General features: G+C 38.6%; 1 protein-coding gene across 1 annotated transcript in view; it reads right to left on the reverse strand.

Annotated features, from left to right (window-relative positions):
- Nucleotides 1-8214: 8214 nt before the first annotated feature.
- The window catches only part of SERPINI1 (serpin family I member 1), a 38564-nt gene continuing 27588 nt past the window's right edge, over nucleotides 8215-19190 (reverse strand). The window contains exons 6-9 of the mRNA XM_052686305.1: nucleotides 17433-17530; nucleotides 11525-11611; nucleotides 10224-10313; nucleotides 8215-8956 (exon numbers count right to left, since the gene is read on the reverse strand). Coding sequence (XP_052542265.1) covers nucleotides 8880-8956; nucleotides 10224-10313; nucleotides 11525-11611; nucleotides 17433-17530 — 352 coding nt within the window. The 3' untranslated portion in view covers nucleotides 8215-8879. The remainder of the gene's footprint in view (nucleotides 8957-10223; nucleotides 10314-11524; nucleotides 11612-17432; nucleotides 17531-19190) is intronic.

Consider the following 19190-nt stretch of genomic DNA (forward strand, 5'->3'; position numbering starts at 1 on the left):
GCCTTCTCTTGCATTTGGCATCTTATCCATGGCTGTATGAAAGAGAAAACAAACTCAGATCCCAAGTGAAGTCAGTGGCATGCAGTACTCCTCTTCATTTAAGTGTAATGATTTCTCTTATTATATTTCTCACTGAAACGACGGATATTTCCACTTTAACCTCCAAACACAGCTTTTTATAATGAATAAAGTTATTGCATCCCTAGCCCACAGGTGCACACAAGCTTATGATTAACCTTTTAGCCCCTAAGAGCATTGCCATGGAACTCAGCGAGGGCAGAGTCAAACCTGTATGTGCAGACAAGGAAAAAAAAAAGTATCTGCCAGATTTTTATTTTTATTAATAAGAGACTGAACCAAGAATTCTTTTATGGAGGCCATGGTTTAGAGCTCATTGAAATTGATAGGCAAATGCCATCCATTTTAATGAGCTTTCTGTCAGCCTTGACTTGTCCAAATGCCATTGCTGCCTAATTCTCACAAATTGAAACATCATATCCAAAACTGCCAAAACAGTGTCAGACACATAATGGAGCTACCCAGAGATGAAAACTCTGAGAAGGACAGTTCCCTTTGCCCCCATCCACATCTTTGCTATGAATCTCATGCTCCACCTTTTCACATGTTAATTGTTAACAAATCCCAATGGAATACAACGTTCATTAAGCGCTTCCTAATTTATTGAACATGAGTTTCATCAGATAATTTTAATCACATGAAGATCACTCTAAATTAATTTTGATAAACAATTTCCTGTTGCAGTCTTGTAAGCTTCCTCTTGCACTTTGTCATTTTAACCACTGTCTCTGGTTATTCTCCTGCACAACTTCCTTCATTGCAGATGCCACAAAATTGCCATAAATTGTATTTATTTATGTTACTGCTGCCAACTGCTAAGTAGTTATGGTTTTTGTTGCTGTTTTTGTATATTTGCTTGATTGCTTGAATTAAGATCAAAAAAATCATTTTGCTTCACGCATCACAAACTCCCTGAAACATAGATCAGGTAATAAGGAAATACTTAGGAGTCACTAAAGCACTCCTTTAATAAACTTGCTTCATCATATGTTAGATATTTAGGATAAACAGACATGATCTGTTTAAGCACGGAATAGGAACACTACTCATAATACATCTGACTTCTTCAGTTTGGCATCATCAGTGCCAGCAGTTCTCAAGCTGCTCATACTACACAGCCTGACTTTTGTCTGAAATACTTTGCACCTTTTCCTCCCTTCCTCCCAGTACATTCCTGCCTCCCATGAACATCTGTTTTATTCATATACTGAATATGTTTAGTTCTGTGGATGCAGGCACAAACTACAGAAATCCACCTGCACAGCCAATCCATTGTATACGTGTATTTACAGATGTGTATCTGCATATATATATACACACATTTGAGTGTGTGTGTACATGCACATCTTTACACTCATAAGTAATGTGCAAAGACAAGCAAGAGAACATGGTATAACTACTCTCACACAGACATCACTGAATTCCAGTGTAAATGGACCTTAATGTATTTCTTTCAAAGCCCCTTCCTACCCCTTCTTTCCTTGGTTTTAATGCTAACAGGATATTCTTCTGCACTACAATTCCCACCGACGTTACTGTTTGTGGGACAAAACGCAAACAACCACCTAGCCCTACACATGTGAAGAACAGAAAAACACACAAAGCAATGCAGTTAAGGGAGGCATATAATTTGGTTGTTTAAAACTCAGACAACTGCGTTCGCAGACACCAGAGACAGAACCACGACCTTTGAATGGGTATGAGCAGGCAGAACTTGTTCCTGATATCTCTGATCTTGTTAATCTGTATTCTTTCCCTATCTTATTGTCAAAAAAAAATGTGCTTCAATTGACAGCCTTGTTATTCACTGCCTGCAAGGATAATAAAGATGTTTTCTAACTGAAAACAGAGCCTCCTACAATCAGAAAAGTGTAAAGAACCATGAGAAGACCCTTCCATTTTCGTTCAAAATGCATCAATCGTGCAACTCTTCACAGCAAATGTTAATAATTTGTTCCCAATTGCTTTCAGCTTGAAAAAAAATGGCAGCCTTATGATAGAAGCAAGGAGAAAAAGCATTATTTCCCTTAGCACTTCTCTTACAGGAAGAAGTGGAGATGTAGCTAGAAACTGACATGGCCTGCCAAAAGAAATGAAATTCAATGAAAACCTGCTTGCGGTGAAAGTCAGAGAATACACTTGTTGTATCACATTGTCATAAAGATTTCACAGAGATACAAGAAATTTGGAAAGGAAGGAAAAAAATATGCAGTCCTGAGGGCTATGCTACATTCTCCTTTCAGCAGCACTAGGGGCATTTAAGCATTCTTTGGACTGTTTTTACAATGCTTCATCCTTCAGATATGTATTTGTACCCGCTGCTACATAAGTGTGAGTGCTGTGCTGGCCTCATCACATAGGGAATTCTGAGTAACAAGTATTTTACATCCATGCAGCACACATACAATTACCAAATTCAAATCAGACCTACTGGCTTCAGTAGAGATGGTGTTCTCCGCTCTCATATTCAAAAGACAAGACGACCTTACTTCACCTAACGCTGCCTTTCTGCTCCAGTTCTGACATCAAGCCTGCTGGCAGTACTTCACAGAGCACGTGTCTGCCATCACTGACAAGGGCAGCACACCATCTCTGTGCATTAGTCTTTCCAGCCAACAGGTTAGCTTTGAGCAGGATGCAATAAAGGCAACACTCTGGCTTGAAACCGAATGAGTTCACCTGCTGCCTCTCTCTGCATTAGCTGATCTCATACAGAATCACCTCTGAAGGCAAATTTATACTTTTGTTTAGATTCATTTCCTCACTCTTCCTCCTGTGTATTTACTGCACATACACACACCACAGAACCACCCAGGTTTTTAGACTTCAGCAAAGCTAAATCTGTTGCTGAGCAAAAGGAGAGCCAGGACAGAACCAGTAAAGTACAGTATCAGTAAATTTACATCAGTAAATTTCCCAGCCATAGAGCTGCCTGGCCACTGAACTGATCTCAAACATAAACTACGCTCACCTTTCAGCTGCTCCACTTCATCTTGCACTGCTAACTCTATGCTATATTCCAGCAGATGAGTAATATCAAATTTCTTTTCTCCTTGGCTTGCACTGGGGGAGACTTCTGTCTTCAGCAGGAAGCATTATATGGTGCTGTTGCATCTTCAGGCAAACATCTTATTGCACTTTTTTTTTTAGAAATCTTTTCAGATCCCTGAGTTTTTGCAGTCACATTGTAGAAGATCAGCAGTTGAGCTTCAACAGTATTCTTCCTTACTTTGCATGCTGCCTTCCTGTTGTGTAGATCTACTGAATGCAAAACAAAGCAGTAAGACTATGCTTGCTCTACAGCTAGCAATGCACGAAGCATTTCTTTCTACATCCACAATATTCATAATGGTGTCACAAAAGACACAATTCAATGTGTGACATTTAGTGTGTTATTGTGTGACACCAGATGATTAATGCTCACAGCAAAACACTGGATGGCTTAAGCAAACAAAATTAATATTTCTTTATGATTATGGAAATTGTTAGATCGCTCAGGGAAAAAAATCAGCTGCTACTCTCAAATGCTTCACATTTGTTGCCTTGTTTTTTAAATGCTTTGATTGTTCACTGGGTTTTCCTACCCACACACCCACTGACATTTTGGCCCAGAGAAGTGATTCAGTGAGTTGACTGATAGCTCTGGGCACAGCAGATAGCTGCATATTGGTCTCCTCCTTGCTTTATTATCTGCAATTTACAGCATCATATCACTCCCATTTTCAGCCTCAGAAAGGTACAGTGAGAGTTAAAAAGGGCAAAGATCCTAACCCACATGCCAAACTAGCAGATTGCTCCTTCCCAGGCCCTAGGGCACTGGACCAACATCACTTGCTGGTCATTTAGCATGGGGTTTATACTGTACTTCAGCAACATTATTTTCTATGGAATAAGTCACTTGGGCTACAGTCAAGCAGAAGGGCCAAAGAATTGTTCTGAGTCCCATGTGTTCCCCAGCAGAGCATCCAGTTATGCACTGCAGCAAAACTAAGTAGTGCAAGTCACACTGTATTTCCTTCCCCTGGAGGGCAGGGAAAAGGGCAGTCTAGTTCTTTGCATGCTTTCATCACATTCAAATCAGGTCCCCAGCCAAAAAGAGGAGGGGTCACAGGCACTACTTCTGCATCTTGGATCTTATCTGTAGAAGTGTTTTCCTGCACAACAGTCATGAGAAGCAAATACGTAACCCACAAAATTATAGATAAATTCTGAGATGGGGAAAGGAGTGAAGAATGTGATCTTATGCTCCTCCACCATCAGTGTTAGGAAAAACTGAGTTCACAAACGTGCACAGTTAAGGTAACAGTTAGGATAACTCACCAGCAACACTTCTATCATATCTGCAACAGCACCACACACAAAAGCCTAACACTCATTGATTCTTCCCCTCTCTATTAGCATATGCTGTCTTCCTTACATTTCTGTCAAATGTGAACACATGCAAAAAGCATAACCTCCATGTTTCATTTTAAAAAAAGTTTTGAAAAGCTAATTTAAATAAGCTCAGCTTCACAGCACTCAAGGAGATACAGGAAGTAAAACGTGCCCCCCACTTGAAAACCTTTGTTTATTGAATCATCAGAACACATTACATGGAAGTAGCAGACTCTGATCTGTCTTTTCTTCAAATGCTTTTCAATTATGCCTGCAATGAAGGAGGGTGGAAAATGAGCTGCCAGATGGTTAATGGTCTTACTGAAAAATAGCCTTCTCTGCTGCTTTTTGAAGCCACTTGTCAGGGAACTGTCATAATGTAATCTCTATTCTTCCCATTCATGGAAGGAAGCATATTTCAATCAGGTGTTATCAAGGCTAAGAGAGCCCAAATTAACTTGGCCTAAAGTAGCTTCTCAGGGCACTACAAATAAATCCACTAACAAATTGATGTATCTAGAAAATGCAAGCCAAGTAATATAAAAGCAGCATATGAAGGAGCTCCTCAGATGAAGGTTGTGACTCCTCTTCAGGGCTCCCTGTACTGACAGGACTAAGTGGCTGGTGAGTTTTGCTACTGCCCAAAATGCTGAACGTCAGTATCCCTTTACTTCCCAAGGACTCTCTGCTTTCATCTGTCTACTTAAATTCCAATTTTGAATCTGCACAATGGCTCTAGGAAAAAGAATATAATGCCAAGAATCCCAAGACTAGAAACAATGGACTTAATCCAACAGTTATTAAAGAAGGGAAGAATTCAGAATAGTTGTTATACCTCCAATTATTAATCTCAGACACCTGTGTCCAATTATGTCCCCAAACATACAAAATTCTTGTTGTTTTTTTTTGTTTTTTTTTTTGCCAAAACCTACAGACAGCCAGCTCTTACTCAGGACACTCAGCTTCTCAATATTCCCCTAGGATTACTGCCCTACAAGGAAGTACTTCGTGGCTTCTTAGGATAGAGTGACATCTTGTGGTTTCTTCCGTCCATCATTGAGGAATTAGCCATAAGAACGTTGACTAACTTTTTCTGTTTCTGGTATAGAACACTAAGACCTTGAGGAATATCATACTTCATCCAGACCCATGAAAGACCAGTTTCACGCTTGTGTATTTCTGTAACACTGCAGTAGGGTGAATCACATTCAAAATGCAAAACTTGGCTCTTACTGTAACATCAAAGTCTGCAGCTGAATGAAAAGCACTTGCATCTAATAGAAAAAAAATCACAGCTAGGAGCTGACTGCATCCAGTAAGTAGTACATGCATGAATGTCCTATGCAACAAGTTTGCCACTTTCAATAACATTCCAGTTTCTTCTGTGAACTGTAGTGGGTGGGTGCATTTTGGTTAATCACTTAAAAGCAAGCAAGTGCTCCAAATCAAGATTCTGAATAGACAGTGAAAATTTGCTCTTGGAAGAACACTGAAATTCTATTGTGTAGAACATGTCAAGCTTTTGTTTGAATGAAGTTCTAATCCAGAAAAAAAATGTTTGCTGCTCAAGATCTTACACTTAAATAACCTTACCACTTTAGTTAACCAGCTTCAAGTCCCAGCACAGCTACAAAAATGATCGGCAAGGCAAGTACTTTCCCCCACTGAAGCTCCCAAGAGCATTTCCAGCAGCACTCCAGGAGATGTAATGCAAGATAGAGAGATGACAGCATCAGAGAACTTCATCTTGTGCTTGAACTGTCTGCATCACAGGGTTGCAGCAGACACTCTGCATCAGGCATCATGGGTCACTTACACAGCACAACCATAGACTTTAAGAATGTATTTTGATACAGCCCCAACACAAAATATATATATATTTTTAAAGACTACACACCTAAACTCACATACAGGACACTAACAAATCCCCCTTACCATAAAAACACTAAGACAGAAAGAATCATTGATAGTTTTGTCTCAGAAGCAATAGTATCTCTGAAAAGAATATACAAAAATCTATCTAGACTAAATCTAGACTAAAAACACAATGGAAGATTATATATCTCAAAGTGGTAACAACACTTAAGGTACCAATGAAAATCAGTATTGTTTGAGAGCTGTATTCTTTGTGCTATACGGCAAACATCATAATTTGGTAGTAAACTCATTCATATACCAGAAAACATTCATTTATCTTCAAAAAAAAAAGGAAATAACTACTTTGTTAGAACTAGGCAAATATGAAATGAAATAGCTAGTGTTTGCACTTCTGTTACTGCTTGCTTTCTAATTTGCCCATTGAGGCAATTTGCAGACTCAGACTTGGCATAGGAGACTGCCTCATTCCAATTAGTACCTACATTCAGACTAACTTCTAGGGCTCTATGTGCACTTGCCTGATATCCTTCTGACTGGCAGTTGTCCTTCCATAATTCCACAGCTTTAGTTCAAGTCTATCTTCAAAGTCTTTTCCTCAGTAAGGAGCATCTACACTGCAAGAAACTGGTGTAAAGACAACGAAATTGGCCAGGAAGCACTTTCAGTGAACTAGGAATAAGCCCAACTGAGAGATACCTGCTTTTCTCTCATCTTTCTATAATAAATGCCTCTACAATAACAAGGTGCTTCAATAAACACCTCAAAAATTGGCTACAAAGTGTTTAACAGCATGAAACTTGGGCTCCTGAGAAGGTTGAAAATGTATCCTTGGCATACCAGTTACTTTTCAATGCATTAAATGGCTTTCTGTAAATCACCTTAACACATACAACCAGCCCTCCTGTAACTGCATCAAAGGAGCTGCATTTACCTACTCTGAGGCCAGTCCTCCACTTTGCTAAAATCAGTCCTGCTCCTACTCTGGAGGCAAAAGGAATGCCAAACAAAAAATATATTTTTCTACCATACAATATTAAGATCACAGTTTAAATTTCAATACAAAACATCTCAGAACTAAGACTAATATATACTATGGGTAATAAGAATCAACAAAGTACCTGAAATACTATTAAGGGGCTTCTTTTCTCCTCTCTGCTATAGCTCTAAACAGGTCAAGGTGGCAAGGCTTGATATGTGCTCAAATGCCCTTTCTCTGTGGCAGTTTAACCAGCCTCCATGGAGATCATTCATCACTTTGTAGCCTGTCCTGTAAGATTTGCACCAGCAGGATAAAAGAGTGAACAATGTGTCAAATCTGGCAAGTTCTCCTTGCATGAATAGCTTTGTTAGCAGTATCTAGTCTGTTTTGAACTGAATACAAAACAGAGAGCCCCTTTAGTAAGTTATGATTAGCCAATATATAAACTCCCATGAAATGTAGAAGACAACACTACTATTGACCAAAGTCCCACTTACCTAGAAGTCTGTATTTATGATCTGTTTCAAAAGAGCTCCTTTCACCCTTTTTTCCCCTATTCTCTTTCTAATAACTTCTGTTCGTCTCATGGTTTGCACAGTGAGGGACAAAATTATATGCCTGCCTGGTGATAACTTGAAAATGGAAATCACAATTAGTTCACAAGGTAACATTTACTTGTGATGTAAGTCATTCTCCTGTCTGCCAACACTCAATGAAAACTTAGGGAACAAAAGGATTATGTTGGTCCTTCAGACACTTATGAACTAAACATCTTCAGACACTTAAATTAAGAAAATAAACATTTCCTGTATTTTAAGATCATTCTAAATCACTGAAGTGAGATACTGTAAAGCCCAGGTTAAAGTATAACAACTACTTTTGGGGAGAAAAATGTTCACACAGTGTGACTGTTCAACTATTTTAATTTGGACATACACAGCTGTTCTACACTGACTAGCTTGAAATATTCATGCGATCAAATTTTATTGGTATCAACACTTACGGAAGGCGAATCGCGGAGTTGCATGCAGGAGCATTCATGAAAGCAGCATTTTAAAGCCACATGTTGGAGTTTACACAGTCTATCACAGTTCTCAGATAGAATCCATTAGGTTTAGATTCTTCCATTAACTTTGAGACAGCACGCTGCAGTCTGTTTACTATTACAAGATTACATTTTCCAGATGTAGTTCAACTATAAATCAAGACGGTTTGCCATTTGATTACTCAGAGCTGAACACATTGTGCTCCTGTCTCATCGATCCACTGAGTCTTTGCACTGTAAACAATTCAGGAATTATGGATTTGCAAGACTTTTTTTTTTTTACTTTACAATTCACTAAACAAGAAACAGTTGTTGACATATACACAATTTTATTTCAAGGATACAGCAATCACAATAACAAAAACAGAACCATTATTTTAATACTGTGAACTTCTCTGGAAACTGACTTGCACATAGATCTGAAAGCATTTTAAACAATATCTTGGGGGGGGACACAGCAAACCTTAAATATATTAAATTCAAACTTGATGTGCTTTTTTTCCCTCATTTTATAGCTGGCAGTAGTTAAAGCTCTTCAAAGTCGTGGCCACTTGTATTCATTGCTTCAGGGTGCATCACCCTCCCCATGAATAACACAGTACCTGTGACAAAAGAGAGGAAGGGGAGATATCAGCACAAAAAGCTGAAGTTAAATGATGATGAATACTGAGTTCTTGACCATGTGGTCAAGAATTTTTATAGGAATTTGTGTTAGATTTTGGTACCCATGAAACTGTACGGATCAATAACACTAGAGAATAAGGACTTCTTTGTATTCAGAAGTGATACAGTACACAGACAAGAACAGCAGACACTGTCTGCATTTCAGTACCCTTCAGTTTATTCTAAAGCCTTGATTCAAAACCCACCACAAATCAAAACAGATTCACTTTAAATTCCAACAGCTCTGATGAAGGTTCATGGAAATATTTCCACCAATGTAGTCAGAGCTGCCTAGACTGGAGGGGGTTCTAAGCATGCAGCTAGCCTAGCTACAAGCAGACATTAAATGAACTAGACTTTCCCAACCACTTCAGTCCCTCTCCAGCCTGAAATGGTGAATAACATTCCTCACAGAATTAAAAGTGAGCAAAAGCCACCACACTAAGACTTTTACTAGACATGGTTCAATATTTATTCCACATTGTGCAACCCACAATAAGAATCTCTATACAAATACTTCTCAGCTATTTAATCACCATTTATAGCTTTCATGCTTATACATCTCTAAACCAGTTTAGAAGTAGTTACCAAGCACAAGCACTTCAGATATTCTAGTGAATAAGGGTAACCATTACAGTTTTCTTGCACTGTAGAACAGTTAAGATGCTCAAGCACAGACACATCTGACAGTTTGTGGCTGAACGTTTTGCATCCCCGCCACATCCACATCATTAAGATAAATACCAAACTAAGGAATTACTTAATCATTGCCCATTTTACAAGTGCTGTTCTCATCTCTTGCCTGCCACAGAACACTTCGAGAGTACAACAGAATTGTAACTAATATCTGTCCATTATGCAAATCACTTGGTACTGGGAACACAGCTTATTGGTCTCAAACAAGTGCCAAGTGCTCATGGAGTACAATAATTGCAGTCATTCAGGGAGAACACTACATTTTGATGAAAAAGGTTAGGTTTTCCTTCATAGTCTTTAATCATAGAATGAGTACTATTCAGGATTACATCAGATTTCGTTGTCTTCCTTGAAGAAACACTAGGGGGACACAGAAGGAGCCAGCCTTTCAATTTTTATTTCAAGACAAATCAAGGAAAGTTTATAAGCATGAGCATTTGTTAGAAATAGGCAATTTTCTTTCATACCCAACAAGGCACTGTGCAAAGTGTGGAGGAGTGAAAGTCTCACCTGTTCTTCTGTTTCTGACCAGGAAGAAAAAAGGATGATCAACTATAACTTGGGGATACAGTACTGCCATTCTGCTAATGGCAATCATACCTGAAGGATAAAGAACAAGAAATTTAAGAATTATTACACATTCTCTTCTGCTCTTAATGAAACATCATTGCAGCTCATGAACAGTGAAGTTCTGCACTCCGGCACTTAACATAACCAAGAAATAGCACAAATAATTTAACCAAAAATAAAGGAGACCTTTAGAGTAATGGCATGTTTATTTATCCTTTAAGAAAAATTAAAAATAGAACTGAATTAGAAATGGAGTGATACAATTTCCCAGGCTGAGGAAGCAACTTCTAAAATGAAGACACTTAAAAGGAATGATGAACTGTGCCTCCCTGTAAGAATAAGACGTACTGTGTTGGACAGTGCTACTGGCCTCTTTTAACAGCTTCAAGCTGATAATTGATAGAAAAGGTAACTTAACAGATACAGAAAATGCAGCAATTAAATAGGCTGATGTAGCAGCTTTCAGCTTCGCTTCAATCTTCAAAAAAGCGGAGGGAAAGGGTAAAATTAAATAGGAGTCAGGGGAGATTTGGCTTTTCATTATTTTTATTTGGCAAGACATGGATTTCTCCAGGGCATTATTTCCCAGAGTTTCATTTAGCTTTACAGTTTCACTGCGCTGACAATAAAAACTCACGCACGCAACAATCCCTGTCCATGTTAATGTTACAACCCAAGCTAGTTACTGGTATTTATGATCAAGGAAGTCATCTATCTTTTCCCCCAGTACAAGCAGAAATCAGCTGATGATAGAAAACAATTTCAGGAAAAGCATGTGATAATCAGGTAAATAAACTACCCAGCCTCCTAACATCAGTACTCTTAACTTAGGTTTTTCCATTTATCACTTCCGATCTTGTTTCTTTAAATGAGTTTATTAAAATGCAACTGCAGCAACTCTGTCTTAACTGTTCTGGATCAAATGCTTTTGACCATTTTTAATTAGTATATCAAAATGAGGAGTGCTTAAGTTGTATGAAGAGCAAACAGTTCATACCTGCCTGACATTCAGAAGCAAAATAAGGATGACTTTCCACAGGGGGAAACCTCACCCTCTCAACTGTGAAACACACCATATATAAGCGTTACAAAAGTTTCCCCTAATTCTGTTCTGAAAACCAGTGTAGTCGTGTTGCCTTGACACTACATACTGGTTAGCTTCCTGGTATTTCAGCAAAACAGTTAAAATACTAATTAACATAGAACAACATTTGATTTCATTCTGCTTTTCAGTCAGGTACCTGAGGCAGCAGCAGCTTCTGATCCTTCCTCGTTAACTTCTAGGAAAGCCTTATGAAATGCCTTTGCAAGGTAGAGTTCTTTATTATCTGGAGAGGAAAGAAAAAAATACCTATTTCAAGCAGTTCTACAGTAAGAGTGGAAAAATTTAAGAAAACAGCCGAGCACCTTAGCACTACTATCCACCTTCTATATCAAGCCAGAAAAATGAAGAGCTTTGTGCATAAGACTGGCACGAAGCATGTTCAGCCAATGCCTCTAACAGCAGTTACCACTTCAAGATTGTGCTGCTCTTCTGTATATACACACACACTATATGCATTAGAATGCCATGGCACTATCTAGAGCATCAGTACAGTAGCCATTATCTACCTTCAGTTTCTTTTAAGTGCATTTACTTCAATAAAAAGCACCACGGAACCGAGTTATTTTCAGTCTTGTTTTCCATTTTTCTTCCCCCGTTTTCTAATTTAGCTGCAATCCTACGCTTATTTAAGTGAGCAAATGCTCCACTATTTTTCTTCATCATCTAAACGATCAGACCTTGATCAGACCTACTGGAGTAGTCAGCACCTTGCAGGAAGCAATACATAACAACATTTAATCAGTTGGACTAAGTTTCATCAGTAAGACGTAATGAGGATTAGACATACATTTATTGTACCTGCATAAAATCCACAGTAATGGCAGAGCACAACAGTTAGAGAGGAAGAAAAGCTCTCAACAGGAACTTACCCATGAAAATCTCATCTAACCACCCCACTGAGACAGCTATGCTTTTTTGCATTTCTGAACCTTAACAAACTGTTCAAAGCCAAATCTCCAGCTGAAGGCTGAGTAAGGAAGGAAAGCTTAGGATTTTTTTTAAATTGTTATCCACAAGTGCAGCCAGCATTCTAACACTAACAAACCAAATCCACAAGAGACAGTAGTTTAAGATGCCTCTCCCCAGACCTCATTACTGCTACATGCACTCAGAACCAAACTAGATCTGCTAGTTCAAACTAGTTCCTCTGTTGACCTTAAATCTCACCAGAAGCCCTAAATGATTACCTTTGGAACCAACCATAACAGACTGGTAAATACTAGAAATCCTAGGCATCAGAACCAAGCTTTCAGCAACGCTACTTTGAGAGCTAAGACAAAATTTCCACTGCTGCCTTTGAATGTGGGACATGCAGAATCTATCCTGAAAACTAAGCACAATTCCCCCCTCAGCTTTTGCATCCCTTGCAAAAATTAACAAAATGCCACCAGAAAACACAACAACATTAACAGCACTTTTAAACCTTGAGTGTTGTCTATTAAAAATAGCTGGATAAACAATAATAAGTGTTAAATGGTCATCCTGCAAAGCTCTCATTCTTACAAACACATTAAGGCTCATGTTTCCAAAAAGTGTTTTGCTACAAACCTAGGACATACCAGATCATTTACAGAAGTGATAGTGTACAGAAGATAACAGCGGCCAGAAAAGCCAATCCCAATTGCATGCCTAGCATCACATGTGCTGACTTTGTAAACATGTCAGGTTACCAGGGTTCCTGGTAAGTTTATTGGTCAATTCAGCACATTTCTTTTTTCTAGGGTAGCTGTGCTTTGCTATTTTTGCTTGAGAACATTTCAAAGCTCTACTGAGCACTTAAGTTAAATATGACATAACAGAAAACAAAACAAGAACTCTGCAACCTTCACAGAGAAATGCTGTTTCAGAGCTTCTTTTCTTAAACACAATTAAATATTTAATAATAAAACTTTCCACTTACCCTAATCAGGCCCTTGAATCATGATTTTTTATCACAGTACTTCACCCTGTTCCTGTGACCTGTAATACTCACAGCAATGTTCCCTATTTTAATCCTGTATGTTCAATTCTGCATAGTGTGGCATTATGTTACTCCAAAGTATATTTCTAACCAGAACACTCAGCACCTTAACAGATCAGTCTCCATCTAATGAGCTTACTGACTATTATGAAATTGAGCCCTAACTCAGCCGACACAAATATTACTAACATTTACCATCAGCTATAAAAATGAGATAGGTTGTAAATGTACTCTGGTTCCAAGTATAGAAAATACATTGTTGACAAGAATGCAAGTAGTGCATGGCTAGTGAACAGATGAAAAACCTCCAGTTACATTAATAGCATTTATTCAGTACAAAATAAGTCTCACAGATGAAAACTACAGTGTAACTTACTCCTAAGAGTAAAACATCCTCTCATTCAGCACATACCTTATGTCCTAAAACAAGTGTCTGATCCACAGAAGGTATAAGTAGTCTTCAGTCAATGTAGCGTGGACAGTTAATTGTGCTGAAGCCATTTATTTTTTTTTAATCCCAATCTCATAACCTCAAACCATATCCAAATATCTGTGGTTAAGTTTTCCATAAGAGTACCTTTATTTGGTTCCAATTCCTTGCCTTTCACTCTGATGGATATATTTGTCCTTGGATGGTGAAAATAGCAATTTCATATACCAGTTTCCTTCTTTCAGACTATTTGTCTTACACTGCTGCTATTACAGCCCTCCTTGAGTTCATTTCCATATGGGAGCAGGGACAACACTAGGTGAAAACCTCTTTGCTGTGTTTTGCCATTGTCAAGTGGCTGAATAAGTTCAGTATCATACACAACACGTCTTTCCCTTCAAAAGAGGAAGAGATGAAATTTACCTGAGCATTTCCTGTCACGTTTTTTTTTTTTTTATTAGCTTCTCTGAAACAAGACTTCCTAGAGTGTGCTCTGTTAACTATTACTCACACAATCCCCATGAAGATTTGGCATCGCAAAGTTTAGGCTTTCTGCAAGCCCCTTGCCTAGATAGCCATTAATACATAGGTACGATCTGGGGCTTATTTCTAATGTACATGACTCTGTTAGCATCACATTTCATTTGTCACTACACTCCATATGCTTGTGAACTCCTACTCAAAGCTGCCAAATGGTTGCTCCACAAGTCTCATTTTAAAGAACAGCATGCAGGTTTATTGGCTTTCCCAGCTCAGGATGCCCCAGAAAAATTACATCTACCTCAGTCACGACTGTGAAGATGAGAGCACCACTGAGATGGTGCTGCTCCTATTATTTAATACTGTGAAATCAGTCATTAAGAACACTTCACGGGTCACTGAAACATAGGTCATCTTGAGCTTACAAGCAGTTGCCAGTTAAGGCATTCTACAACAGCAAAAAATATTACAATCATTTGAAAGAGAAGTTGACCTTTAGCACAGCAGTCTGAAACTTGCTGAAATTCTTAGTGTCAAGATACTCAAACTGCAAGTCTGGGTAAGTTATAACATTCCAAACATTGGAAGTTCTTTCAAAGTTTGTTTCTTACTATGTTTCAACTCTGAATATTATGACCACAAGATAGAATCAGAGATGGAAATAACATCTGTTCAAGTTTGTTTTTTTCTGAAAGTGAGTCAAATACTCACAACCAGGTAGTCAAACAGGAACATCCTCCTACTCACCTGCACAAATTGACAAGCTCTGCAAGAAAGCTACATCTAAAGCAAGGACCTAGATGAATACTTAATCTGTGGTTGCTCACAATCCAGATATCCTGAGAGGTAAACCTGACTCATCCAGATCCATTTTTCCATTTGAGTGTAAAAATTAAAAAACTAAACATGGAAAATTCTGCAATCCTCCAGTTTCATTTGTATCCACTGAACTCACAGAATTTCACTGAAGTTAACAGTCTGTGCCTTGATCTGATTACAGGATTAGGGCTGTTGAAATCACAGATGCCTTGACAACAATCCAAAGGCAACAGCAACAGAAGAAGGGGAAAAGTTATTTTAAACAACAGAATTTCTCTTAAGTCTCCTTATTTTCTCCTTAAAATTAGTGGAGTTCTCATTCAAATACCTGCATTTAGGCTTTCCAAAGCACTAACACTGACCTGCACGTAAACTAACAGCCTCAGCTTCCTTGTTACCTGACACACCATTCAGCTATTTGCAAAAGCAAGTTCTTAATATCCCTTTATGGTTTTTTGTTCCTTCTTCTCCCCTCATTTTTAGAAGGAGAAAAAGACTGTGTTTTAATTACCTGAAACATCATCTCCATAGCATCAATAGTGTTTTTCAGTGAAGACAGTACTTCAATAATATTTTCTTACTCTTAATTTATGACATACCTGCTTCCTGGCAACACATGCTCTCTTAAAAGTAAACAGAATGCTACAGTAAGACTATTGAGTTTTCTATATACACCACTTCATTTTAAAAACAATCTCTTCTTTAAATGGCAGAGTTAATTCACTCATGCAAAACATGACATTTTGATTTTATACAGTGCAATTGTCAACAATATGAAACTTCAGTCACATGGATTAAAACAAGTTCCAATCTTCCTGTTAATCTCAACTACAGAATTACTCACCAATGTTTAGGCATACTTCAGATACAACGAAATAAGAACCAAACGCTGCCTTGGAGTTCAACCTGCTCTGTGCATTTTCCATTCTCCCTGGTATTTCTCCTCAAGCAAATATTTTACTGTACATAGAGAAGCTATTGTAAAGCTCATTTTTCTTTGGAGCAGTAGAGAAATCGGAAATATTTTTCTTCAGAAAATTTACTTAGGAAGCACTATTCATTTATGCAAATTCTTTTCACATTAGCTAATTCCAGCTTTCCTTACAATTTCACAGGAAAAAGGAAAAGCAGCAAAATAGCAGAATAGGCTACATGTAACCTATGAATGATGTTTCTAACTTGCAAAAATGAAAAGCATGTAATTCCAAATGCTTCAACTGCACATTTCATACTTCATTACTACCTTGAACAAGATACACCAGCATGATTGCTTCCACAAACAGACAGTTAGGAATTACTTCCCATCAGCTATGCAAATCTCTGGCTGCTTAGACAGTAACCCACAGAGCAGAAATGTACAGAGCATATATAAGCAAGCATAAGTTACATGAACATCAGTCATCCCACACTGGTAATGTGTTTTTAGATAGAGAACATCCTGGTCTGTCACACCACAGGTGTAGACAGACCATGCCTAAATATACTGCTCATAAGGAGGCTTTTCTTACACACAAGAACTTGAGCAACAGCAACACAGCTACCTTTTGTGACACTCCTATATATTTCAGTAAGTATTAAAAACTTGAATATCTGCTTTCCACCTGAAGTATTAGATATTTCAATGAAACTGTTCATAGTGCACTGAAATAGACAAGCAGCATGCATACTTCCATCTCAGAACTCTTCCCTGTTACACTTTGTCATGGTTCTATGTTTTTATGGTTTCAGTATTCCACATCAAAACATCATTACTGGGGGAGCCAGGAGTCAGTGCAGCCTGGGCAGTGGCTTCTCCAGATGCTGATGTTCCCCATCCAGAGCCGCTGGAGCTCAGTGCTGACCTCTGGCGCCCAACGTGGGGCAGTGACACTTTAATACCCCGTACACTACATGATGTTTTGATGTGGAATACTGAAACCATAAAAACATAGAACCATGACACACTTACAGAAGGTACTCGTGGGGATAACTAATCAGACAAGTATTTAAAGCCCTTGATTCCACGAAGAAATAGCCTCTGGAGAAAGATGACAACTACCATGGTGCATAGAACTCACTGCTATGAAGGCACTGAAGCCACACATTGCTCTAACGTGGATCTGCATCTTGCACATTTTTAAGATTCAGTTTGATATCTCAGAATGACTTCTCCCAGATCAAAAACACTCCCTCCCACTCCAATGCTCACCACTTCAGACGCTCCTATAGAGAACAACCCTGCATCACACAAAACATCCCAGAAGATCTGAAGTTTGCTAGCAGGTTTTTTGTTTTTTTTTTTTTAAATGAAAACACACTGGAGATCTTACTGGTTATCCTGAAATGGATGATTTCAGCACTCACATCTCCTCTTACCAGACATCGCAGTGAGGTCGGCATTACGGCTGAACACTTCTGTAATTCCAAGACCTTTCAATACATCTTTCAGATCAATTTCTTGCTCTACTGTGAACCTGAAAAATGAAAGAAAAATGCAAAAAACTAATAAGAACTGCTTACATTGGTTAGAGTATTAAAATTTCTAGGCAATGACAACTGAAATACTGAGACAACATGAAATAAGAGCTTCAGTAATAGTCGTATAGCATAGCAACGCTTCCTGTAAAAATGCTTACACTAATTAGTTTACTTTCACAGCTGCAATGTTTTCTTCACAGAATAAATTAAAGGCTGCTAGTATGATGTACAATCCCTGACCATAACTCTGCACGTACAAACCTCAGCAGCTTGAAAAAGGGTAATCTGAACATCAAAAGACAACTGGATTGTCTTATACAAACCACATTCCTGATGACATATCTATTCCATCACAAATCATTTCCCAGAGAAGAATTTTATGTAAGTTAAAATAAGATCTGGAGAGAGCTGGAGACGGACAAATCACTGGCAGCATCAGAATCGGTCACATACCCTGTCTAGATGGATTCTGGCCTATGCCTGGAGTAAAGCAGGAGAACTGATTCTTGCCATTTTACTGTTTAGGCAGTTCTCAAAAGTATCTGAAGAGGTTGAAGAGTCACACACTCGAGGAAGTTTCTCACATTCTGGTATGAAATGCATCAGCATTCTTAGAAACATAGGCTTTAGAAAATCCTAGCTTTCTCACAGTTGGAAGAAACATTTCAAGGCCATCTCACCCAACTCCCCTGCAATGAACAGAGGCATCCACAGCTAGACCAGGTTGCTCAGAGCCCCATCCAATCTGGCCTTGAAAGCCTCCAGCAACTGAGCATCCATGTTTCTGGGCAACCAGTTACAGTTGCTCACCATCTTTACTGTGTAAGACCTTTCCCTTGCATTCAACCTAAATCTATCCTGTTATCCTTTACCTTAATGAATGATTGTTCACAATTACAACAGTCCAGAACTTTAGGTTTTGTGTAAAGCTTCAAGTGTATTAAGTCATCTTCTAGCTAGACTTTTAAGACAAGAAAAATAAAGATGGCTTCATCTTGCATGAGGCCATGCAACTCTTCTGAAATGCTGAGTTTTCAGTAGAGTCCCTAGGTGCTCAGGATCTACAAAAGAGGATTTGAGCACACTTTCCAGCTATATAGTAGAAGTATAACTACAGCCTAGTGTGACTCATCCCAAAGGCTATAATTTCAAGGCTTGCTAGCAGTCCTGAGAAAAAGCAAAAAATGCCTGATTCCCAGTTTGGTTCTAATATATTACATTCTGCAGAACAAGAAGCAAAGCAATGGCTCCATCTGACAAACCAACAATTTCTTGCTTAGAAGACAGGCCTTAAGGATCTGAATTGCAATTTCAGCCCAACAAGCAACTTTGTATTATAATACCAAGCTGCCAGCTGACATCAATTCCAACTTTTCAGATGGAATTTCAACAAGGTTGTCCCGAGGTGCTAGAACTAGCTTGCATAATTCAATAGCCTGAAAATAAAACAAGAAAACGCCACAGTACTGTTGTTCTGACCAGGCAGATCAAGGCAGGTTATGGTTCTCTCTGGCAAGGTCCTTCTGTGAGGGCTAAATATAGGCTGCAGATGTTGGCTACATGTACTGCAACAGCACACAGCTTTGTTTCTCTTCTGTGACCATCTCAAGAACCATGAGATCTGACCTCATCAGAACAGGTCTCAAAAGAATGTAA

Source organism: Tympanuchus pallidicinctus, unplaced genomic scaffold (genome assembly GCF_026119805.1).
Source record: "Tympanuchus pallidicinctus isolate F22 unplaced genomic scaffold, pur_lepc_1.0 scaffold22, whole genome shotgun sequence".
In the NCBI taxonomy this organism is placed as follows: Eukaryota; Metazoa; Chordata; class Aves; order Galliformes; family Phasianidae; genus Tympanuchus; species Tympanuchus pallidicinctus.